Genomic DNA, 23,698 nt, shown 5'->3' on the forward strand with positions numbered 1-23,698 from the left:
CCTTGGCTTCTTGTAGGAAGTATAAGATATGATGATGGGACATACCATTTTATAAGATAGAAATCACTGGAATCATTAGGAGCTGTCTTCTTTAACTGAGGTCTGTTCTCTCCCATTTGACATATTCTATCTCTTCCTTTTGTGAACTCAGTTCTAGTAACTGTGTTAGTTGCCATGTATTGGCATTCTTGTGAAGTTGCTTTTTTTGTGACAGGTAGGTCCATCTATGTCCTATATGTCTGTCTACAAACTATGAAGATGAATGCAAGTGGAAAGACAGACAATATTTCAAGAAAAATGGAAAAGAACTCTTCAGACTGGCACAATTCATTCATTTAAACTTTAGTTGACCTTTGAAAAACATGGGTGTGAACTGTGTTAAATCATTTCTTAAAAAAAAAAAATCAAACCTTGTTTATTTTATTTGATAGAACAGAGAGAAATCAAATAAAATAAGCAAGGTTTGAATTTTTTTTAAAGAAATGATTCAACACAGATAGAATATGTCCTATCCTTCCTGTTTATTTTATTTGAGCTGGAGAGAGAGGGAGAGAAGTTCAGCCTCAGATTACATTTGAATATGTTGCTTGTCCCCTTACCCCTGCCTCTGCTCCCCAACCCCCCCCAAAGTCTATCCTTTATTTTGCCAACGCTGTTTATTATCAAACTGTGACAGCCATAGCTGCCTGCCTGGTATTGCTTTGTACAGGAGTAATAACTAGTGTTCCCTTTATTTTTTTAAAGATACTTTTTGTTACTTCTACTTGGTCACCAATGGAGACTGCTGTAACGTAAAAAATATATCTAGGGAGTGGGGCGCTTGCGCAGCAGGTTAAGCGCACGTGGCGCGAAGCGCAGGGACCAGCATAAGGATCCGGGTTTCAGCCCCCGCTCTCCACCTGCGGGGGGGGGGGGGGGGGTCGCTTCACAGGTGGTGAAGCAGGTCTGCAGGTGTCTATCTTTCTCTCCCTGTCTCTGTCTTCCCCTCCTCTCTCCCTTTCTCTCTGTCCTATCTAACAACGACATCAATTACAACAACAATAATAACTACAACAATAATAAAAAAAACAAGGGCAACAAAAAAGGAAAAATAAATAAATATATATGACCAAAATTACAGTACCTACTGGTTGGAGTTGAGCTCCCAATAATGTCTTTTCAAGTGCTAGTGTCCTACCTTTGCATTCTGCAGGTGGGATCATCAACAAAATGCCCCATGAACTTTAGGATACCCTCTTGAAGCACGAAAAGACATGACATTTTTTTCCCCTGAATTACTTGGTAATTCTGAGGCATGTAGCAGTATGGCAGTGAAAACAGTTGATGTTTTAAGTTTTATTCTTACGTGACATATAGTCTATTTGGGGAGCAGGAAGTAAAATAAGTGGAAGGGAGTAGCTTGGTTGTGCTTTTAGATGTGGAATCAAATACTATCTCCTGCCCTGTCTTAGCTGAATTTTTTTTCCCTCTCGAAGGCAGTTTTAGATTTATGTATGATGCCCTCCACAGATGACAAGTCCTGCAAAGACTACTATGTAAGTTTATTTTATCATCATTGACATTATTCATTTATGATTGTTTGAGGAAATGAAATCAATAGTACTACTATTGTTTATGTAAGTCAAAAAGATGGTAAGTGTTGTATTCATTTTTCAGATTATTATATTACTTGTGTATTTTCCCATTAGATCATCATTTCGCTTCCAATATTTTACACAGTTTCTAGCAGTATTATTTAGGATTGTTTCTAGTTTTATATCCACTTGGATAGTAAATACTAAAAAATGAATTTTCTAAAATAACTAGGTAAAATTGTGAGAATATATCTTTTACTCTAAGTTATAAAGCAATTAAACAACAGTCTTCTAGGGTATGTATTTATTTGTTGAAGTAAATATTATGACTTTTGTTCTCCATATGAAATTACTCAGCTTTATGGAACTCAACTAATTTTCAGCTGTATTGATTGTAGCTTATATATTTTATTTGTTAAGAACTATATTTGAGGATATAAACTGGATCATAATTTTTAAAACTGTATCTCCAACAGATTGAGTATAATTTCACATATCTTCAATGTCCGTTAGAATTTACCAAGAAAACAAATCCTGCGCAAGATATTACATACGAACCTCTTACAACTCTCAATGTAAGTCTACTATTTTTATTGCCCAAGTAGTTTCTACATGAGTTTTGTAATGTTTTAAGTAAAACAGTTCCAGGATGAGCTTTAGAGAGAATTCCAAATAAATAGTTTTATGTCTGTGTCTGTCATGTGACTCAACACTTTATTTTCTGGTTAAAAAAGCAATCAGTTTCTGTAATTCCTGTAATTCAGTCCCCTTAAAAGCTCTGCATTTTTTTTTTATCACTTTAGTTCTGATAGTTTCATTAAATATGCCTAATCCAGAATCTAATAAACTGTGGCTAATGTGTATGGGTAGTATTTTTCCCTCTTCTGTCCACCTAAATATATATATATGTAAAAGTTTACTCCCATGTAAACCACAGAAAATTCAGGGCAAAACTGTGTCAGGTCATAAATTCCATGTTCATTGGATTCAACAGTAAACTAACTTTTCAAAAACACTTACATCCCTTTGAAGGAGTGAACTCAATCTGGCAGGAGACCCACGTATGCACTGTCTAGACTTATATTTCCTAGGGAGACTGTTCCAAACCAACACTCATTCCAGAAAGTATATCTGCATTCTGGTATATGAGACAATGAAAGGCATGCAAATGATCCACTGCAAATTAAAGGGTCCCAAACTCAAATAACTGCATAGGAAATAGGCAACAGATGAGTAAAAGAGACTCTTGTATAATAAGGCAGCAGCAACAAATTTCAACAAATTGTAGCCATATGAGAATGGCAAGCCTGGTTTACATGAGTATTAGCAACAAACTAAAATTGTGTGCATCCAAGAGAAAACATACGTAAGAGTTTCTTCCATTTATGTTCAGAGGTCTAGATCTGTCTCTTTTAGTCTGGTTACAACTGGTCATATATGACTAACCATGTCCAGCAGAGAAGCAATTACAGAATCCAGACCTCAGACCTTCTGCACCCCTAAAACAATTTTGATCTATACTCCCAGTTTGATGAGGAGTGATAGATGGGAAGAAGAGGTCAGGAGGGGTCTGAAATCCAGCTCCATCAGGACCCACACAGAGAGAAGAAGAAAAACAGAGGAACATTTAGATATAGTAATAGGATTGTGAGTGGCTTGGAGGGGAGAGGGGACTGGACTTGGAAGAAAAAGGGGGCAATTATGTACAAATCTAGACAGAGAGTTGTAGAGATAATAGTTAATCCATGTTTGTTGGGAAAACTGCAGTGTTTTGCAGAGTTTTGATTGGGATTCAGAACTCTGGTGGTTGGAACGTTGTGGAATTATACCCCTGTTGACATGTAATTTTGTAAATCAATAATAACCCTGTTGACATGTAATTTTGTAAATCAATAATAAAAGAAAAGTTATGGTTTCTGCCCATTAGAAATTTTTCATTTACCTTATTGCTGTACATGGAAGAGTTTGATACAGACCATGGGAACAAATATAACTTAAAATAAACCTAAGAAAGCTTACTGAGTATTTGTAGTCTGAAGGATCTAATCATGTGGATTCTACACCCACTAAACTGGGATTGGCAGACAACTCTCATACTGGCTTAATGCAAAGCATTTTATCTCTGTAGGAGTATATTATGTTTTGCAGTTGTTCTAACTGTTTGGACTCAATAATCAACTGACATAAAAATAACACTTCAATTATACTTAAGTTATTCTTTGTATATTAATACGGTTTTCATTTATTTATGTATTTTCACCAGAGCCATTGTTGGAGCTCTGTGCCTGCATGATTCCTCCACTCCTGGTGGACGCTTTTCATTTTAGATAGAGAATGAGAGACAGAGGACAGACTGAGGAGAGAGAGGAGAAGAGACACTAAAAGCACTGCTTGTGCAATTGCTCTCTTGTGGCAGCCAGAGGCTTGAATCTGAGGCCTCGTATATGGAAAAGGGTTTATTTGCTGGAAACCATTTCTTGGCTTCCTGAATATGAACTCTTTTAAAATTATAATTTAAATTTCCATCAGAAAGAGTTTATCATCCCCACGAACAGAATAAGAACAGGAAAAAAATTAAACCTTTGGAGCTTCTAAAAAGATAAAAGACTATATATAATGCAGACTTGGTATAATTTACACTCAGCTGAATTACTATAATATTCCCCAAAGGCTGACATTATCCATAGGTTACTGATTAGCATCACTGACATAACAACCTTACCTTACTTATTAGTGAGCTGGGTAGGATTCTCCTGAAGAAAGGCTGGGTTGGTATATGAATATATTGTGTATACAGGTCTAAAAATCAAAACAGACCTGTTCATACTTAGATTCAGACAAGACGGAAACCAGTTTTTAGAAATTCTTCTGGAAAGTTAGAATATTAGAAACAATTTTTTGCTGCCCCCCCCCCCCCCCGCCAGAGGCCAGCAGAAGTTGAGAATTTTCAGTTGATATCATTGTTCTGTGCTGATGGTGTGTGTATGTAAGGGTGGGGTCTACATTAAGTGAATGGCTATACTGTTGCCATTTTGCCATTGTCATTGCTGGTTCTTCTTTGCTACAGACTTACTAAAGATGCAAAAGCCAGTTTCTTCATCTTTTATCAAAGCAGTTGGTCCATGTGCTGTTACTGAGTTTAGGTGTCCTGTTTTCATGGGACAGGAGTGTCAGGGGTGTCCTATTGTACCATCTTGCTACTGTCACTCATCAGTGCATTTCCTGAATACTTAAAATTTAATTTTGAAATAGATAAATGTAGTTCCCAATGCCTAATGAAAACATACAAATCTATAGGCTAAATTAGCTACTATTTATGAGTATTTTACTATTTAAAAATCTTCTAAATCCAAGCTTGGTTTTCTTTAATGAAAGAACAAAGAGCTCTTACTTATTTGCTTTTAATGTGTTTCCCAACCATCACTATGTTATGATATCAAAAATCTTATGGTGTTTCAACTAGTAGAACTTGGAAAAAAAACCAGATTGAATTAAATGTTTTCACCTACATAAAATAGGTCTCTTTAAATTTTATTTTAAAAAATTTATTCTAAGGGTAGGTCAGGGGCACACCTAGTTAAGCACCCATATCAACATGTACAAGGACCAGGTTCAAGCCCCCGCTCCCCACCTACGAGGTTGGGGGTGCTTCACAAGCTTTCAGAGGACTTCTCTCTTTTTTAGAATTTTATTTTTTAATATTTTCATTATCTTTATTTATTAATTGGATAGAGACAGCTTGGAATCAAGAGGGAAGGGGGCACAGAGAGACACCTGCACCTCTGCTTCACCACTCATGAAGCTTTTCCCCTGAGGTGGGGCCTGGAGGACTCAAACCTGGGTCCTTATGCATTGTTACGTGTGCGTTTAATCAGGTGCACCACCACCCAGCTCCGGTATCTATCTTTCTCTCTCCTCTATCCCCCCTCAATTCCTCTTTGTCCTATCAAGTAAAATAGAAAGAGAGGAAAAGAAAAAAAAAGGAAAAAAAAATGGTTACTGGGAGTGATGGATTCATAGTGGCAGCACCAAGCCCCAGAGATAACCATGGTGGCAAAAGATACAATTTGGGACTGGGTTGGGAGATTAGCACTTAACAGTGCAGGGCTTGCATATCTGAGAGCCAAGGTTTGATATGCAGCTCTGTCATATAACAGAGATAAGCAGAATTATTGTCTCTCTCAAGAAAACAATACTTTATTGAACCTGGCTACCACCACATTGGAGGAAGCTTCTGTGTTTTGGTAACTATCTTTACCTCTCTCACTCCATCTCTATCACTATTGGAAAAGTCACTACCAAGCAGTAAAGCCCTGGTGACAATACATAAATGAATAAATAAATCTTATAAATAAACTACTCTTGTGTAATTTTATGTTCTTTCAGGTATTCTTAGATAACTGTTACTTTCATAATGACAAAATTAAGTTATAAAATCAGTCAACAAAAACTCAGCAAATGCAGATCAGTTTAATATAATTTTTGATCTTTACTTGTTTCTTAGGCAATGGTACAGCATAACCGTATAGAACTTCTCAACCATCCTGTGTGCAAAGAATATTTACTCATGAAATGGTGGGTGTTAATATAATGGCAGGTCTTTAATATATGTCTTTGTTAATTTATCAAAGTCTTCTCAATAGTAAATTAATGTTTATTTTTATCATTTTAATATTTTTCACTTGGAAAAAATAGTAAAAGCGTGTTCTGTATTAAAATGTTAATATTCACCTGTAACATGAAATGAGATCTGAGGGGCTGTAATTACGTAATCATGAAGAAGCAGTACCGAACCCTGAAGCTCAGTGGACAGTGCATTGAAAAGTATTGCTGGGACTAGCATTCAATTTGTGATCAGAATATATAAGCTAAAGTCTCTTACTGTTCCATTAATTGGTAAGAGATTTCAAGTAGGTCATAATTACTTGGAAGTTGGGATTCCTTTTCTGAAATCGAATTCAGATATTGTCTTAGTCCTCAAAATTCAGTGAATTAACCAAATAAAATTTTAAAGGAGTTTATATGCCTTTTCCATAGGTATCCTAAGTAAACAGTATTGTTTGAAATCACTCAATTATATTTATATATTTATTTATTTATTACAGGTTGGCTTATGGGTTTAGAGCCCATATTATGAACCTAGGGTTTTACTGTATTGGTCTTTTGCCTATGACCTTTCTTGTTGTCAATATAAAGCCAGGCATGGCTTTCAACTCAACTGGAATTATCAACGAAAGTAGTGATCACCCAGAAATGTCAGATACCAAGGTATTTTTGGATTTTAGCTTTTTAAGAATTATGGGAAGGAGAGGGCACAGAATTTTGGTGGGGATTGTGATGTCCTACATTTATCATCTGTGGGTGGGGAATTATACCCCTGAATCTTATTATTTTGTAAAACTCTGTTAAATCACTAATGAAAAGGAAGAAAAATAATCATATAAAAATCTGAGATATTAGGACTTTATTAGAAGTAGCTTGTAGAATTCAGATATGCATGCAGTTTCTCTTAAATAGGTTGTGGAATGAGAGAAAATGCATGTAAATAGGTCAGTAAGAGAGTTTGTAACAGATTTAAGGAATTGACTTAAGGAAAACAGGCACTATATAGAAATGAAGCAAAAGAAAAACAGAATAGATGATAGTGTAAATTAGGACATTAAAATGTTTTATTTTATAGTCTTCATAACTTTTGACTTATACTTTTTTGTTTCAGAATTCATATTCTATAAACATTTGTATGATTTTAGTTTTCCTATCAAGTATATTTGGATATTGCAAAGAAGTGGTTCAGATTTTACAACAGGTATGTGGTACATTTTATATATCTAAAATTACAAATTTGTTAATCATAAATTCACTGCTAAAATATTATATAAAATATATGTTAGAATAAAATCACATAGCATAATCAATATAAAGATTGAAGTAGAAAAATGAACTTTTCAAAATGTAGAAATCACAAGATTTTAGATGTTTCCTGTATAAGACAGTTCATATCTAATATATCTATAGCAGTGACATTTCAAATCTAGTAGTCCATATATATATAATAGTTTTTCTTTATATTCCATCTTTTTTATAGGTGAGTTAAGTTCAGATCAGTCTTAAGAATTATGTAAATTATACACAGCTCCTTAATTTGACTGACAAAGGGAATCAGCATTTTATTATCAATGTGGAGATTTAGATTGAAATAGCCTGATCAACGGGAAATCCGATGTCCAAAACATGCAACCTTTATGAATACAAAGCAGTACCAGAAGATTTTTACAGTCAAGTCTTACTATCCATAGGCCTTGAGCTTCTATAAAAGGAGCTTTACTGGGGGTGAGGATATTTCTCACAGAGAGAAAAGGAATTAAACCCATATGTCAACAACTGTACTTTAAACCACTACCCTAATGAAATGATTTTTTTTTAAAGGAGCAGCTTTAGTTCTTTTGTATCTTGAGAAATGTACATTGCATGTTTGTATATATGCAGAACGGAATTGTAGTTGACCCATAAAGAACAAGGGTTTGAACTACCTGGGTGAACATATACATGGATTTTCTTATAAACAACATAAATTTTAAAAAATTATGTATAAAATCAGTACTTTAAATATATTTTCTCTTCTTCATGATTTTCTTCTTTCCTGACTTCAGTATAAAATACATATAATATACAAAATGTGTTTTAAAAAATCGGTGTTCATGTTACCAGTACTCTTTCTGGTCAACAATAAGATATTAGTAGTTAACTTGTTATGTTGGGAAGCAGGAGTCAAAACTTATACCCAGAGTTTAAAGTGTGTTCCCTTAAACTTTGTGTTAATCAAGGGTCAAATATATTAAGTCAGTTTGCACACACCCCTCCAGAGGTTTCCTTAACTTGGAGTAGACACTATAGAGAAAACCCATTAAGTCTGTAGAATTTCCTAAGAAATCAAACTTACTAAATGCTGAATAAAGGGAATAAGCCAGATAACTCTAATATCTCCATTAATTCCTAAGACTCTTAGTTTACCTGTGACAACAAATGTACTGTAAATCATTGTTCACCCCTCCATTGACTTGGGAAAAGGGGGGATGAGAAAGAGGGTGGGACAAACAGGTAAGAGAGTTAACAGGAGCACACTGGAGCTGGGTACTTGGACTTAAAATTCTCTCCAGCTGCAATACCAAAACTTTACAAATTGCATGCATAGTAACTTTCCACATAATTCCAAGTCTTGGTCTCTATATGTGTAGTATTTTTTTTTTCTTTTTTACTCCAGAAAAGGAATTATTTTTCAGATATTAACAATGCAGTTGAATGGGTCATCTATACAACAAGCATTGTTTTTGTGTTACCCTTGTTCACTGGTATACCAGGTCATGTTCAGTGGCAATGTGGAGCAATTGCAATATTCTGTTACTGGATGAACTTCTTATTGTACCTTCGGAGGTAAAGTCAGCTTGAATAAATTTTATATGCTTCATTCTAAAAATGTTTATGTCAAAAGAAAAATTCCTATAAATACCAAAATATGAAACGACTTGTACATTTTTTATTATTATTGACTGTGAACATATCCTTTTTATCCTATTAGAAAGAGGATAAACAGCATTCATGCCCAGTGAAGAAACAATTACAGAAGCCAGAACTCCTACCTTCTGCAACCCAAAAATAATTTTGGTCCATACTCGCAGAGGGGTAAATGATAGGTAAAAATGACCACAGGGATCTGAACCCCAATTCCACCAGGACCCAAAGATATCTCTAGGAATCTTGTATTTCTACTGTCACAGTATAAGTCTGGAAAACACCAGAGGAAGTTACGCACTGTTTCTCTTATCTGAGAGAGAAGAGGTAAAATGGAAGTCCACTCAGAAGTAGTAACAGCTGTAAGTATGACTTAGAAAGGAAGTGAAGGCAAGACCATAGAAAAAAAAGGGCAAGAAATATATATATATATATATATATATATATATATATATATATAGAGAGAGAGAGAGAGAGAGAGAGAGAGAGAGAGATACAGATAGATATCAATAGTTATAATGTCAATACCTATATCTGTGACCTTGGGAGAACCTATTGCAGTTTCCAATGGAAGGGATGGGGACTTAGAACTCTGGTATTTGGAACACTGTGGAATTATATCCCTATTACTTTACAATTTTGTAAATAAATATTAAATCAATAACAAAATATTTTTATTTACTTATTTTTGGATAAAGACAGAGAGAAATTGAGAGGAGAGGGGAGAGAGAAGGAGAGAGAAAGAGAGATACCTGCAGCCTTACTTCACCACTTGTGATGCTTTTCCTCTGCATGTGGGGACCAAGGGCTTGAACCTGGGTCCTTGCACACTGTAATGTATGTGTATGCTTAAACAAATGTGCCACCACTTGTCCCCCTCCTTGAATAAAAAAAAAAATTAACAAGAGAGGTGGCAGGACGATTTTGAGTACAGAATAAAGTTTATGATTTTTCTTTTAATATTTTATTTATTTACTATTGGATAGAACCAGAGAGAAGTTGAGAGGGGTAGGCAAAGGAGAGAGAGAGAGAGAGAGAGAGAGAGAGAGAGAGAGAGACCTGTAGCCCTGCTTCACCACTTGTAAAGTTTTTCCCCTGCAGGTGGGGACCAGAGACTTGAGCCCGGATCCTTGTGCACTGTAATGTGTGCACATAACCAGGTGTACTACTGCCTGGCCCCAAGCTTAAGGTTTTTCAATTCTTGCACTTGAAATTTTGGGTCAGGTAATTCCTCATTGTTGGAGGCCATTGTACACAAAGCAAAATTTTAAAAGCATCCCAGGTGTAGACTCAGTAGATACCAGTAGAGTCTTCTCCATCAGCTGTGTTATTATTATCAAGTGAAAAACTCACTGAAGATCAAAAAATCATTGACCTAGACAAACCTAGATTAAAAATTGGAAGTAGGAACAAGTGTATGCCTATTCTTTTATCTGATATTATTTAGTAAGCTTTTATTTTAAATCAAGACAATTAAAATGAAGTGATAGGTATGAGCATAATCTTAGAAGAGGAAAACTACACCCAGAGCATCTAATTGAGAGGGAGGAAGCTAAACTACCTTTTTGTTTGTTTTAATTATCTTTATTTATTGGATAGAGACAGCCAGAAATTGAGAGGGAAGAGGGTGATAGACAGCAAGAGATAGAGAGACACCATCAGCAACACTGCTTCACTTCTCACAAAGCTTTCCACTTGCATATGGGGGCTGGGAGCTTGAGCCTGGGTCCTTGTGTATTGTAAAGGGCACTCAACAAGGTGTGCCACCTGCCCCCCCCCTTCACAATTGTTAATGCTTAGTTAAATATGCTATCTCACATAATCTTTACAATAACAAGATGTAAATGTTGTTGCTCACAGTGTATACAAGAAGAAGCTGAAGCAGTGAGTTAAGTAACTTGCCTGAAATCTGTTGGCACACTAGAATGTGACTTTTTTACTAAAGTCTTCCTGGCTCCTGGAACACTGCTTTTCCCACCATATCATTTGCATTGCTGTGTCATTGAGCCTGGTTCCTGGGAAGGAAATCCCACTGTGAGATCAGTAGCCTGGAAATCACTAGACACTGAAACAGTTCTAATGTTGCTTCAGGTCTTCAGTTGTCTTCAGGCGTCGCCACTCCCTAATCTTTGTCATATTCAAAGACCTTAGCAAGATGATGGACATTTCTGGGGACGTAGTTTCTGAGAACTCTGAAGTCTCTCTTCGCTTTAAAAGCTTATGGCTATATATATATTCTTTTTTTAAGAAGTTGTCTTTGACAAGGTCTACATACACATTAGTGGTCAAATCAGATACCCAATAACTATCCAAACAATTCACACTTTATGTCACCAGTACATGAACTCAGAAAAACAACCTCCAACGCTGCATCACACAACTCAACTCTCATCTTTATCAAGACTTTGGCAGTATTAGCCTTGATATAGGGAAGCTTTGATTTTTCTCTGCTATTTTGGTTGAAATGTTGTCCAGGAGTCACATGATAAAATAATTATAAATAAACTAACTAGAATGGGGAGGGAACCTTTCTATGAGCAGCTGGAAATAATATTTAAGGGTTGACAAAGTAGCTCACTTGGCTAGTGCACTACTTTGCCATGCACATGATCCAGGTTTGAACCTAACCCCATACCACTGGAAAGCTTCTGTGCTATGTCCGCCTCTACTGGCCCACCTCTCTTTCTCACTCTATCAAAAAAAAAAAAAAAAGTCAGCCTTTAGTGGCAAATCCATGAAAACTAAAAAAAAAAAAAAAAAACAACTTGACAATTCATGAATTCTCAGTTGGCCCCTATGATTGCGTCTGTGAAATCAGGCACCTGGTATATGACAAATATTAAGAACTGAAAGAACCATAGTTTGTTTGACCAGAAGCGTGAATAAATATTTTAATCTTTTCCCAGATTTGAAAATTGTGGAATATTTATTGTCATGTTGGATGTAATTATGAAAACTTTGCTGCGGTCCACAGTCGTATTTATCTTCCTTCTTTTGGCTTTTGGGCTCAGTTTCTATGTCCTTCTGAACTTACAGGTGAGTTTTTTGCATCAGCAGTTGGTTTTGTTGTTGTAAATGTAAAGTATTTATACTTCAATGTAAGTGACTTAAAAACTGAGAATACAATATTTGAATATTATTTGATATAGCAGCAAGTTATTTTTATGACAGGGAAAAGTAGAGTATTACTGAATAATTTCTTTCTATTTCAAAAAAAGTGTATAAGTGTATATTTAAATTATATTTAAAGTGTATTATTTGTTCTATGTGCAGAAAAGATCTTTTGGGTAATGTTAGTACCAGTTTATTAGTTCTTAGCAATTTATTTCAAATATTTTTAAGTCCTTTGACTTAAAAAATGTGACATCACTTTACTTTCTAGCAAATATCTCTTTGTGCTATGCATTTTTAAAGTATTTTTTAAGTATTTATTTATTTATTTCCTTCTTGTTGCCCTTGTTGATGATATGCATTTTTATCTCTCATTGGATCGACCTTCTCGTGGTGCATCCCATGAGTACCCATTCATTGGGGAAACTGACGATCCTTCCTAGCCGACTGAATCCACATGGATCCCAGTCACTTTCAATGCCAGCAACAAGCAGCTCCTGATAGCTTTCAACCTGACGCTGTTGACTGGCTACGGAAGAAGGGCAAACGCTAGAAGAAGAAGATCTCTCATTTCTACCTTGCCCTTTTTTCTCAGGATGCTTTCAGCTCTCCACTGCTTTCTATAGTCCAGACTTTCAGCATGATGCTCGGAGATATCAGTTATCGTGATGCCTTCCTGGAGCCGTTTTTGAGAAATGAATTGACGTATCCATTTTTGTCCTTTGCACAACTTATTATCTTCACCATGTTTGTTCCAATTGTCCTCATGAACTTACTTGTAAGTAATTTGTTCATAGATTTTCTATTGATCTTTTGGAACACTGAATAATAATTATTATTTTTAGCCTCTTTATTATCCTCCTGTGAAGAAATATAGGCACTGACATAGTTCAGTCTTCTACCATTCATTTTATACACCATGTGAGACTCAGGGGATGCAAAGATTCCTTCATGTGGCCAGTATTTATCAAGAGTATACTAGATATCAGAGACTTGCTGTTGCTGGCATATAGTACTGAACAAAACAAACCATTACCACTTTACATGATTATATATTAGAAATTTAAGGAGTAACTTAGGAAAATGTGTACCATAATGCCTATATTATGATAATGTGTTGATAAAGGCTATGAAGTTATAAAGCAGAATAAGGAAATGAAGATGACTGGTATGCGATGCTTTGGGTTTGGGGTAAAGTAAGGGTCAAAGCTTAGTCAGAGTCCTTCATAGGATGAAGGGTTAAGGCCTCATTTCTGCCACAGGATTTCTCATTAACCCCATATTTAAGTGAGGACAAGGCTGTCATGACAGACAGAGGTCATCTGAGGCATGCAGGTGCGACTTCTCACCCATTCAAAAACTGGACACTGTTAGCAGGAATGAAATATCCTTCCATAGGAGCCTGCTTGAACCATGTACATCTTGGCCAATACAGGAAGAAGTACTCGCCGTTTCTAGGACTATGGAAAACTCTTACTGGCACTACAGTGCATGTTTTTCCTTATTCATTTTTGTGCGCACGCACACACACACACACACACACATTCAATACAGTTCTTTCTGAGTGTGATGGTGCAACAAGGACTGTGCTAGACACTCTAGAAAAATTTAAAAAATACAGTCTACTTAATGTTTCTGATTTAATTTACTTGATAAAACTTCAGAATTTTATTTTCGTGGCCTAACAAAATCAAGGACATTACTCAGAATAATAAAGAGTGGCATAAAACTTATATTTGTTTGTTGGAAGAATGTTAGAATCACTTAGGCTTGAGAAGGTAATTATGTAGAAGAAAATTTGACTTAGAAGGCGTACAGGTACCATGCTCAAAATCCATGAATCCAGCACCCACTGAACATCTTACCTGGGATCCCAGAGGAAAGTAAAATCAGCACATCCCATAGTGACGATGTTCTCTCCCCAGAAGACTGCCACTGCCTCCCAGCAGTAGCTTCTGGTCATCTGGCTCTGATCATGAGAATATGCTCTCTGTCTCTTCCCCCTTCCCTCATTTACTTCCGTAAGTATGTATCTTTGACACTCAGCCAGTCAGCTTGAACCATTATGGCTCCACATTTATGTTGCTGCAGTAGCCTAAGAATATCCGTATCTCATCTCAATTCTCCAGTTCTTTCTGTAAATTGTCACCCAGTGATGTTCTAATAATGAAAAGTTATGTGTCTCAATGCTTCATTGAGATCTATTTCTCTGAGTTTTCCAAAGGCTTGAACCAGTTAGCATAAAACACAGGAATAATTATGATGTGGAGTTTAGACAACTCTTACCCAACTCCCTGCTATTCCCAGAACTTACTCAGGAATACACCATGCATGTTGTGTGCCAGGCTTTCCCTCTTGCCTCTTGTTCCTTTTTCTGAAAAGTCCTCCCATCTTGGACAACTTCTTCTAAGCTTTGAACACTGTGCTCAAAAATCATCTTTTCCCAGCTCACTTTCTTAAACACTTCTTAAGACCCCATCTGAATTTGGTTGCCCATCCTTTTATTGTCATAGTTATCTAATATAGTACTTTCAAAGAAAAAAAAAACTTACTTCCTAAGGACCTATTATCTGTTTCTATAAAAAGGAACTGAGTACACTAACTCAAAGAACTCAAAGCAGTGTTTGCCATATGACAGACATTCAGTAAATGTTATCTATGACTAAATATTTATAGCCAATCAATTCTGTGACACACAAACTTAGATAAGTCTGAGTCTAGGAAAGTATCTTCAATGTGTATGAAAACATACTAGTTGGCTATATATGGTTCTCAGTGCTAGTTCCCACACCCTACAGAGTATACTCTTTAATGATTCATGAATTTGTCAGCTATTTTGTGCACTGGCTATACAGTAGTGACCTGGAATTAACTAGACTTTGGGCAGCTTGCGAACAGGGAATGACTTTTTCTCTCTGGCTGTGGCATGCTCCAGGAGTCAAAAAGTAGTGAGAGAGTGGGGGGAAAGATACACTGATTTAATTTGGATTAAACAGAACTGAGATAAAAGTTTTTCTTCACCTAATGTTGTCTAGTAATAGATTTATAGATAAATCTAACTTATCAGAGCCTCACCTACCCCCAGAGTGTACCTTGTCCTGACAAAGATGTGAGATATAAATTCACTTCATTGCCTTGGTTTAATATTCTAGTTGTTCTGTGTTGTCAGATTATACTCCTTTGCTTTAGATGCTAACCTGGAGTTAGCAACCATGTTGCTGAACCATGTAATGTCAGATCACCCCTGTCCTCAGCAACACTAGCAATTTTGTTTTAAATTATGATGAATTAAAGCTCAATAGACAGGATGCCTGCATTGCAATGTGCAATTGCAGATGTGATGGCAATGGAGGAAGCTTCAGTGCTGTGGTATCTATCCTGCTTCCTCTCACTCCCTCTCTCTCTATCTGAATGAAAAAAAATATCCTGGAACAGTAAGATCATTCATGTGTGATGCTTTAGTTCAACACAGAAGAAAATGAATTCCAGATGAATTATACATCTTCAAGTGTTATGATTACAAGGTTATTTGGCCTACCAATATGGTCATCATTATTACAAGGATGTAGAAACCTTTGTAATTTCCTTTTTTAAAAAGATTTTATTTAGTAATGAGAAAGATATGAGTTTGTGGGAAGACATCACCCTGGTATTGTGTTGCTTGGGATTGAATTCAGGACCTAATGCTTGAGATTCCAGTGCTTTACCCACAGCTCTATCTTCCAGACCAGGAGATGTTTGAGATTTTCTCTTTTCTTTAAAAAAAACTTTTAAAATTGTCTTTATTTATTGAATAGAGACAGCCAGAAAACAAGGGGGAGGGGCAGGGAAAGAGGGAGAGAAAGCACACCTGAAGCACTGCTTCACCACTCATAAAGCTTTCTCCCTGCAGGTGGAGACAGAAGGCACCTAGGTCTGTGCACATTGTAACATGTGCACTTAACCAGATGTGCCATCACCCAGCCCTGCTTTGCAATTTTCTATAGCATACTAGCAAAGTGTTTTGAGGTCACTGCCAGCAAATTACATGTGACTTTAGCTTCCACACTTTAGCCAGAGAGACTTTAACCCACTTTAGATTAGACATTAAACTCTAATACAATGCTGTGTTGTACTTCAGATTGGTTTGGCAGTCGGTGACATTGCTGAGGTCCAGAAGCATGCATCATTAAAGAGGATTGCTATGCAGGTGAGTGCTGTGTTTATTTTAAACTTGTTAGAAATGATACTACTCCCACTATTTACATGAAAAGAATAGCTGATTTCTGAGAACACATATTCAGAAAGAAACATTGCAGTTTGCCTATAGTGCATTTCTGTGGTATAATCACAGAATATAAAACAATGAAATTTAAAAAACCAACCAAACAAAAAATTCCTAGAGCTATTTCAGCAAAGAAATTGAGGAACTGCCCAAATTTTGTTTGTTTTTTGTTTGTTGTTGTTTTGTTGTGAGATATATATATATATATCACAACCTGTGTCCAACCAGCTGGCTAGATACTAGCTGAAACAAGAACATCACAGCTGTGAGATTTCTTTTTTCTTATCACAGTCCAACTATTGGAAGGAGTTCTTACTATACTGAGCCCAAAGTTACAAGTCCCCACAGTGTGTGTGATATTGAATCATTACTGTATCCATGAGACTTTGTTCCCTGTGATGTAAGATTTGCTAGAGTCAAAGGTTTCTTGGTTATTGAGTTTTGTGAGTAGTTTTCTACTGTAGAATGCAAATTTATTCCTATGCTCTTATTTGCATGGTCTTTAATGGGAATATTTGATGTTATAAAAATATCTGATGACCAGTAAAGTTCAAAAACTTTGGTGAGAGGAAGATTTCCACAAAGATTTTTCTCTTCACTCTTTTGCTACATTGTTACTCATTAAGCTATACATCACATATATTTATTTTTAAAATGTTACAGTGAAAGCTGGCATTAGAAACAAGAATAATTAAAAGAGTATGTTTTTTTATAAGTAAAATTAGTCTAAGTAGAAGACACACCAATTAAACAGAATAAGAAATAGCAACATTGAACTTAGAACCATTCTTAAACTCTATAAGTTGTATATTATACAGAGATTGAAAGACAGAGTTCTTTAGTATTAGAGTTGGGATGTGAACTGGGCATTGAAAGATGGGAATAGGAAGGGCAGAAGCCCATTCTTGAAAGGAGGAGGCCATCAGGAGCAATAAGCTAAACCCAGAACAAGGGGAAATGTGACAGGAAGTGTGAAAGGCATGTGGCAGGAAGTTTGCCAGCCCCAGGACCTGAAAAGATGACTTACTGGAGGGTAATAAGGCTTATCCCAATATAGAAAGCTCTATTTAAAACAGTCAAACAAAAAATACAGCAAACAAAGAAAAAACTTTAGTTGTACACCTTATGTAAGTCACAAGAGTTTGGCCCAAGTCTTTTCCTTCTGCAGAAACTAAGACACCTGAGTCAGTGTTCTGTTTACCACACTAATGATTGTTTCTGAGCAATGTAATAATCCCAGATGTTAATAAATTTTTCCTGTCAATACATTCAACATATACTTTAGGTTGAACTCCACACTGGCTTAGAGAAGAAGCTCCCACTCTGGTTCCTACGCAAAGTAGATCAGAAATCTGTCATCGTGTATCCCAACAGACCCAGATATGGTGGAGGATTATTTGTAAGTACATATAACAAGTAACAATATAAGCAATGTGCTGCTGCTTAGCACTCACTTATGATAGTACCCCTATATTATTTTATAGATATTGACTATGCTCTCCCTGTGGAAAAGAAATAAAAAATTAAACTATTGTGTAAACAGAATAGGCAGTTGAGAGGGAGCCATTTGCTGTCATCTTTCATGTGACTTATTTACAGCATCTATGCTAAGTATTTACCATATTCCTGTAATATCAAATGTGTGGGTGAGCCAGCCATACTCTTTAAGTATCTTCTTACTATGCAGGTATACTTTATTTTTCCTGGTTTAATACCACTTGCATAGGTATGTGGATACATGAGTGTTTGTGTGCACAAAATGCATACATTGGGAAGTATGTAATATAGAAATACTAAACATGTCAAAGGCTTAGCAAGACCAATGCATTATATTGGAAATGGAACTGGACTAAGTGACTGTCAGATGCTAATCCTAATCATACATGGATTCCCTCTATCTCTGAATATTCTTTCTATATTTTCTGTAGGTTAGTTTTCCATCTTATAGTTACAAAGTGACAAAATCATCTATATATTAGCACAGTCATTGTTCTAATTCTGTACTTAAGATTTTGCTCGGGGGCCGGGTGGTGGCGCACCTGGTTGAGCACAAGTATTACAGTGCACAAGGACCCAGATTCGAGCCCCCAGTCCCCACCTGCAGGGGGAAAGCTTCATGAGTGGTGAAGCAGGGCTGCAGGTGTTTCTCTCCCTCTCTATCACCCTCTTCCCTCTTGATTTCTGGCTGTCTCTATCCAATAAAGAAAGATAATAAAATTAAAAAAAATATTTTGCTCATAGAAGGCAGGGATAGATAGCATAATGGTTATGCAAAGAGATTCTCATGCCTGAAGCTCCAAAGCCTAGGTTCAATCCCCACACTACCATAAGCCAGAGCTAATGAGTGCTCTGCTAAAACTGAATGGATGAATAAGTATTTTGCTACTATCCATCATTGCAGTTATTTTCTAATCACAGGAGGCTCAGTAATTGGTTTCTTTTGCTCAGAGATTTCCTTTACATTCCAGGCCCTTGGGATTATATTTGAAATTTTCACTGGTCTCTCTCAAAAGTACCTCAGATTCAGCATGGTCAAAGCAGAGTCATGTAAAACACTCACAGTTTGCACTCCACCAGTGCTTTATAACTTCTAACATCTCCAAGAGAGGATAGAATGAAAGGAGTCTACTTTTTCCCAGAGTTGCTTATTTCAACCAGTCTCAATATCCTTCATTCACTTGTGCAAGATATCATCCTTTACATCTTCCCTCCTTCCACTGCCCTCACACCTGGTCACTCCCATGTTCAGTCTATTTGATTTCCTGGATAGTCTACGCATATGACCATCTCTCTTGCCTGAAATTACCCCATTTCTGGTTACTTCACATCTGCTCTTGACTTCTCAGGTCCACCAAATGTTTAAAAGTCTCCAACTTTAGTGACCTGGAAGGTGGTGCAATGAATAAAGCATTGAATTCTTACACATGAGGTCCCAACTTAGATCCTATCATTGCACTTCCCAGTGGTGCTCCAATTTTCACTCTCTCTCACTCTTTAATGAATAAATGGAAATATTAAAGATAAAAGACTAAGTTTAAAATATAGAATTTCAGATGTTCCCCCATGTGAAAATCAGTTGTAATGGAAACAGTGCTACAATTTTAGAAAATTAAAAACTAATCATGTGAGGATTGCTACCACTACTGACGAACAACTTTTATGAGAAAATATTTAATGATTTGGTTAAACCTTTTCCTAAACAGCTGCCCACTCCAGTTCATACCTTATTTATTACCTGTATACCTTATAATTCTGTCTATTATATTACATATATAATTCTATTTTATTTATCACAAGCAAGCTACTTGAGGGACAGAATATCTGTCTACATGTTGGATTAGTAGCTGAATTAAAATGCACTCAAAGAATAGCACCTGAATTGAGTTCAATTTAAGTAATTGTTAATCCTTTATCTCATAGTGTATATTTCATTATCTCTTCCACACCCATGAAGCAAGACAAGAAATGCCAAATACTGATACAGTTTTAGAAACCGAAATGCTGAAACAGAAATACAGGTATGTATTTGTCCATTCATCTGTATTTAAGAAATGTGAGATTCTTAAATTATGACCTATATTATAAATTTATACTATATGTTGCATTTCTTTTTCTCATATGTTAAGTAGTGCTTTAATTGGTCAATATTCCTAGTATATGAAAATCACGGGATATTTTTTAGACCGAGTATCTAAGTTGCTGCTTTCATCATTTTGCCAGACAGTATATAACTCATTCTTCATGAGTCATCTAAATTCACACATCAAGGCTCTGAAAATTTTCGAGAATCTCTGGAGAAGCTATGTAGTATACAACGGTTAAGCATAAGGACATGAATTTTAATGTACCCAAGTTCAAAGCCCTACTTAGCTGTTAATTAATTATTACTCTGGGAAAGAAACTTAACCTCTCTGTGCAGCAGTATTTCTTTTAAGACTCTGAAAGTCTTAATCTTTAAACTATCAATGAAAAATAAATGAACCATGAACTAGTATTGAAGCCATAGGAAAGTGACTTAAATTTTAAAATACACAGTCTTTAGATGAATTATGACTATGATGCTGTAATTGGAGTACAGCTAACTGATATAGAACATTTCTTATATATAGGTCTTTCTGTACTCATAAAAGCTAAAAGGGTAATTGAAAAAAAAATGATGAAATCTCTGTGTCATTTTAGACTGAAAGACCTGACATCTCTTCTGGAAAGACAGCATGAACTTATCAAACTCATCATTCAAAAAATGGAGATCATCTCAGAGACAGAGGATGAAGATAGCCATAGTTCTTTCCAAGACAAGTTTAAGAGAGAGCAACTAGAGCAAAGGAATAGCAAATGGAATTGTGTGTTGAATGCAGTAAAGGCAAAAGCACAGTAAACTTAAGAGTTAGTTATCCAGACCTGTAACAGGGTTATTATTGGTCTGTAGTTACTGGTTACTTTCCAAATTTTTTATTTGGAAAGACCAGAAAAAAAAAAAAAAAAGAACCCTGGTTCTGACTGTAGTAATGTGAAATGATTGTTCCTGCATGCTATATAAAAGTCGGTCACTATGTGTTAGGAATAGCCTTGCTTATATACTACATGATCTGAATTGGTAGAAACTAATTTGTTAGAATACACACTTGCAATTATTAGGAGTCATAAATGCAACTGTTAAGCTAGAATAAAGCTACCAGTACTGGATGCCTTCTTGTGTGATGCATTCAACTATAAAGGAATAGACTGGGTTCCATCATTTGTTATTGCTTTTTTATTTTATTTATTTTCCCTTTTGTTGCCCTTGTTTTTTATTATTGTTGTTGATGATGATGTCGTCGTTGTTAGATAGAACAGAGAGAAATGGAGAGAGGAGGGGAAGACAGAGGGGGAGAGAAAGATAGACACCTGCAGACTGGCTTCACCACCTGTGAAGGGACTCCCCTGCGGTGGGGAGCTGGGGACTTGAACCGGGATCCTTAGGCCAGTCCTTGCACTTCGTGCCACGTGTGCTTAACCTGCTGTGCTACCGCCGGACTCCCTGTTACTGCTTTTCTGTTTTGAAGACCTTGTCAGTGGAACCCTATGCAATCTCTTCTGATGACAGTGAATTGCCCCACCCTTCATGCTGCTCCCAACATACATAGTATCATTCTGGGTTGAGGTCTAAACTAGCGAACCTTATGATATGCATGAAATTAACTGCGAATAACACATGCCATTTCTGTATCTTTGTTTGCCAGTGATCGTAATAAATATAAAACCTATATAATCACCCAGATGATTGTGTGAGCTATTGAATGACATTTTACTTTCTGAAATTTGCAAGAATCCCTCCATCACATATGATCTTTTTTACGTGCTGTTTAGTGTAAAGTACCATATACTTGATCAGTGATCTTCACAAGGTCATTCCTGTTTTATTTTTCTCTTTAACCTGTTTATCCATCTCAAGTTTCCCTAGGACATGCTTTCTTGAATGAATGTCTTTAGGCCAAATACATAGCCATCTAAGCTGTAAAAATTCAAATATCTAGATGATTTATTTTAATATGACTAAAATAGAACTGTATTAAATTGCCACCAAGGTTATCATTGGTGATTAGCAACTATATGACAAATCCACTGCTCCTGGCTTTCCCCCCTTTTTTTTCTCTTTATTTTGATAGAATAGGGAGAAACTGAGAGGGAAAGGAAAGGGAGAGAGAGAAAGAGAGAGGTGCCTGCAGAACTGCTTCACTACTTATGAAGCTTCCCCCCCTGCAGATAGGGGCCATGGAATTTGAACCCAAGTCCTAGCACATGGTAACATGTGCACTCAACCAGGTATACCAACACCTGGCCCCTGCAGATATATTTCTTCCACCAGTCATATGTTCCAGTGCCAGTGATTTACAAAAAGATGGTGAAAATCAAACATATAATATGAAGATTACATATAAAAGTAATGGCATAAAAGATTTTCCAGGGATCCTTCTATCTGTTACGTGTGCTTAGGATACAGATTTATTTTAAAAGATGATTTTTGTTTGGTGGTACCAAGGTCTGGCACATGCATGATTCTACTCCTTACTGGGCTTTCATTTTTAGATAGAGGAGTGAGGAAGGAGACAGGGAGAGATAAAGAAAGATACCACAGCACCATCCCACCATTTGTGGGGCTTCACACATGTGGTGCTGGCGTATACGCACAGGTTCTCCAGCACAGTAATGTGCATTCTACAGAGTGAGTGTTCTCCCAGCCTTAAAAATTAATCTTCAAGGACAATCAGATTAAAAAACAGTCTAGAAATGAACTGCATGCTTCCAAAACAGATACTGATCAAAGCAGAAGGAGATTAAAAATTTTTTAAAAACTATCAAGATTCATCTAAGAAACATTTAACTTCAGAAGTCACTTAGCTAGCACATGAAATCTCAGGGCCTGAGACTGGAGTCAGCAACCTTAGAACCCTGAACCCCAGATGGCAAGCCTGCCGGGCAGTCCTGCAGAGCAACACTTGCTTGACTAACTTATCTGAAGTTTCATGAAGAGTAAATTACAGTCGGAATCCAGGAAGGCTCCTAATAACATTACAGGAATAATACTAACAAGCAAAATCAGAGCATGATGGTAGAGGTGGACCTAGTGGGGGTTGAATTGTTATGTGGAAAACTGAGAAATGTTATGCATGTACAGACTATTGTATTTTCCTGTCAATTTAAACCATTAATCCCTCAATACTTTTTTTAAAAGATCAGCATTATTTTACTACATAATAAGATTTTAGAAGTATAATTAGAGAGAGAGAGAGAGAGAGAGAGAGAGAGACCTACTGCCCCCACCACCAGTGTTCCTGTACCATTATAATAGGGTAGGACTAGAGCAGTGGCGCATACCTTACCATTAGACCAGAGAACCCTCTACCTACCTCTGTCATTTCCCTTGCTTTTTCCTCCAATAAGCTCCACTATTTTCACTGAGTCCATTTGATGATCTTGATTACTATTATTATTGGGCAAATGCTAGAAGAAGAAGAAACTATTATTATTAATCTTTACAAGTTTATTTTAGTGTTTTCTTCTCCACATATAATAATTCCATCTGGTAGTTGTCTTTCATCTCTTGGCTTACTTCACTTGGTATAGTCACCTCCAGTTCCATCCATTTTATCTGGAATGGTACATTACCATCATTTTACTTATTCTTGTTTCTATAATGTCATCTTATTTTTAATTGCAGAGCAGCATTCCATTGAATACACACACTACAAATTCCTTC

At 36.3% G+C, this 23,698-nt stretch overlaps 1 protein-coding gene across 1 annotated transcript in view; it reads left to right on the forward strand.

Moving 5' to 3' along the window:
* Positions 1–21,684, forward strand: part of TRPA1 (transient receptor potential cation channel subfamily A member 1) — a 49,842-nt gene extending 28,158 nt beyond the window's left edge. The window contains exons 14-25 of the mRNA XM_060202260.1: positions 1,476–1,535; positions 2,051–2,149; positions 6,079–6,149; positions 6,680–6,842; positions 7,291–7,380; positions 8,836–9,005; positions 11,990–12,119; positions 12,790–12,972; positions 16,315–16,383; positions 17,744–17,857; positions 19,879–19,976; positions 20,638–21,684. Of these exons, the coding sequence (XP_060058243.1) occupies positions 1,476–1,535; positions 2,051–2,149; positions 6,079–6,149; positions 6,680–6,842; positions 7,291–7,380; positions 8,836–9,005; positions 11,990–12,119; positions 12,790–12,972; positions 16,315–16,383; positions 17,744–17,857; positions 19,879–19,976; positions 20,638–20,836 (1,446 nt within the window). The 3' untranslated portion in view covers positions 20,837–21,684. The remainder of the gene's footprint in view (positions 1–1,475; positions 1,536–2,050; positions 2,150–6,078; positions 6,150–6,679; positions 6,843–7,290; positions 7,381–8,835; positions 9,006–11,989; positions 12,120–12,789; positions 12,973–16,314; positions 16,384–17,743; positions 17,858–19,878; positions 19,977–20,637) is intronic.
* The last annotated feature ends 2,014 nt before the right edge of the window (positions 21,685–23,698 follow it).

The sequence above is a fragment of the Erinaceus europaeus genome, chromosome 1, assembly GCF_950295315.1.
Source record: "Erinaceus europaeus chromosome 1, mEriEur2.1, whole genome shotgun sequence".
In the NCBI taxonomy this organism is placed as follows: domain Eukaryota; kingdom Metazoa; phylum Chordata; class Mammalia; order Eulipotyphla; family Erinaceidae; genus Erinaceus; species Erinaceus europaeus.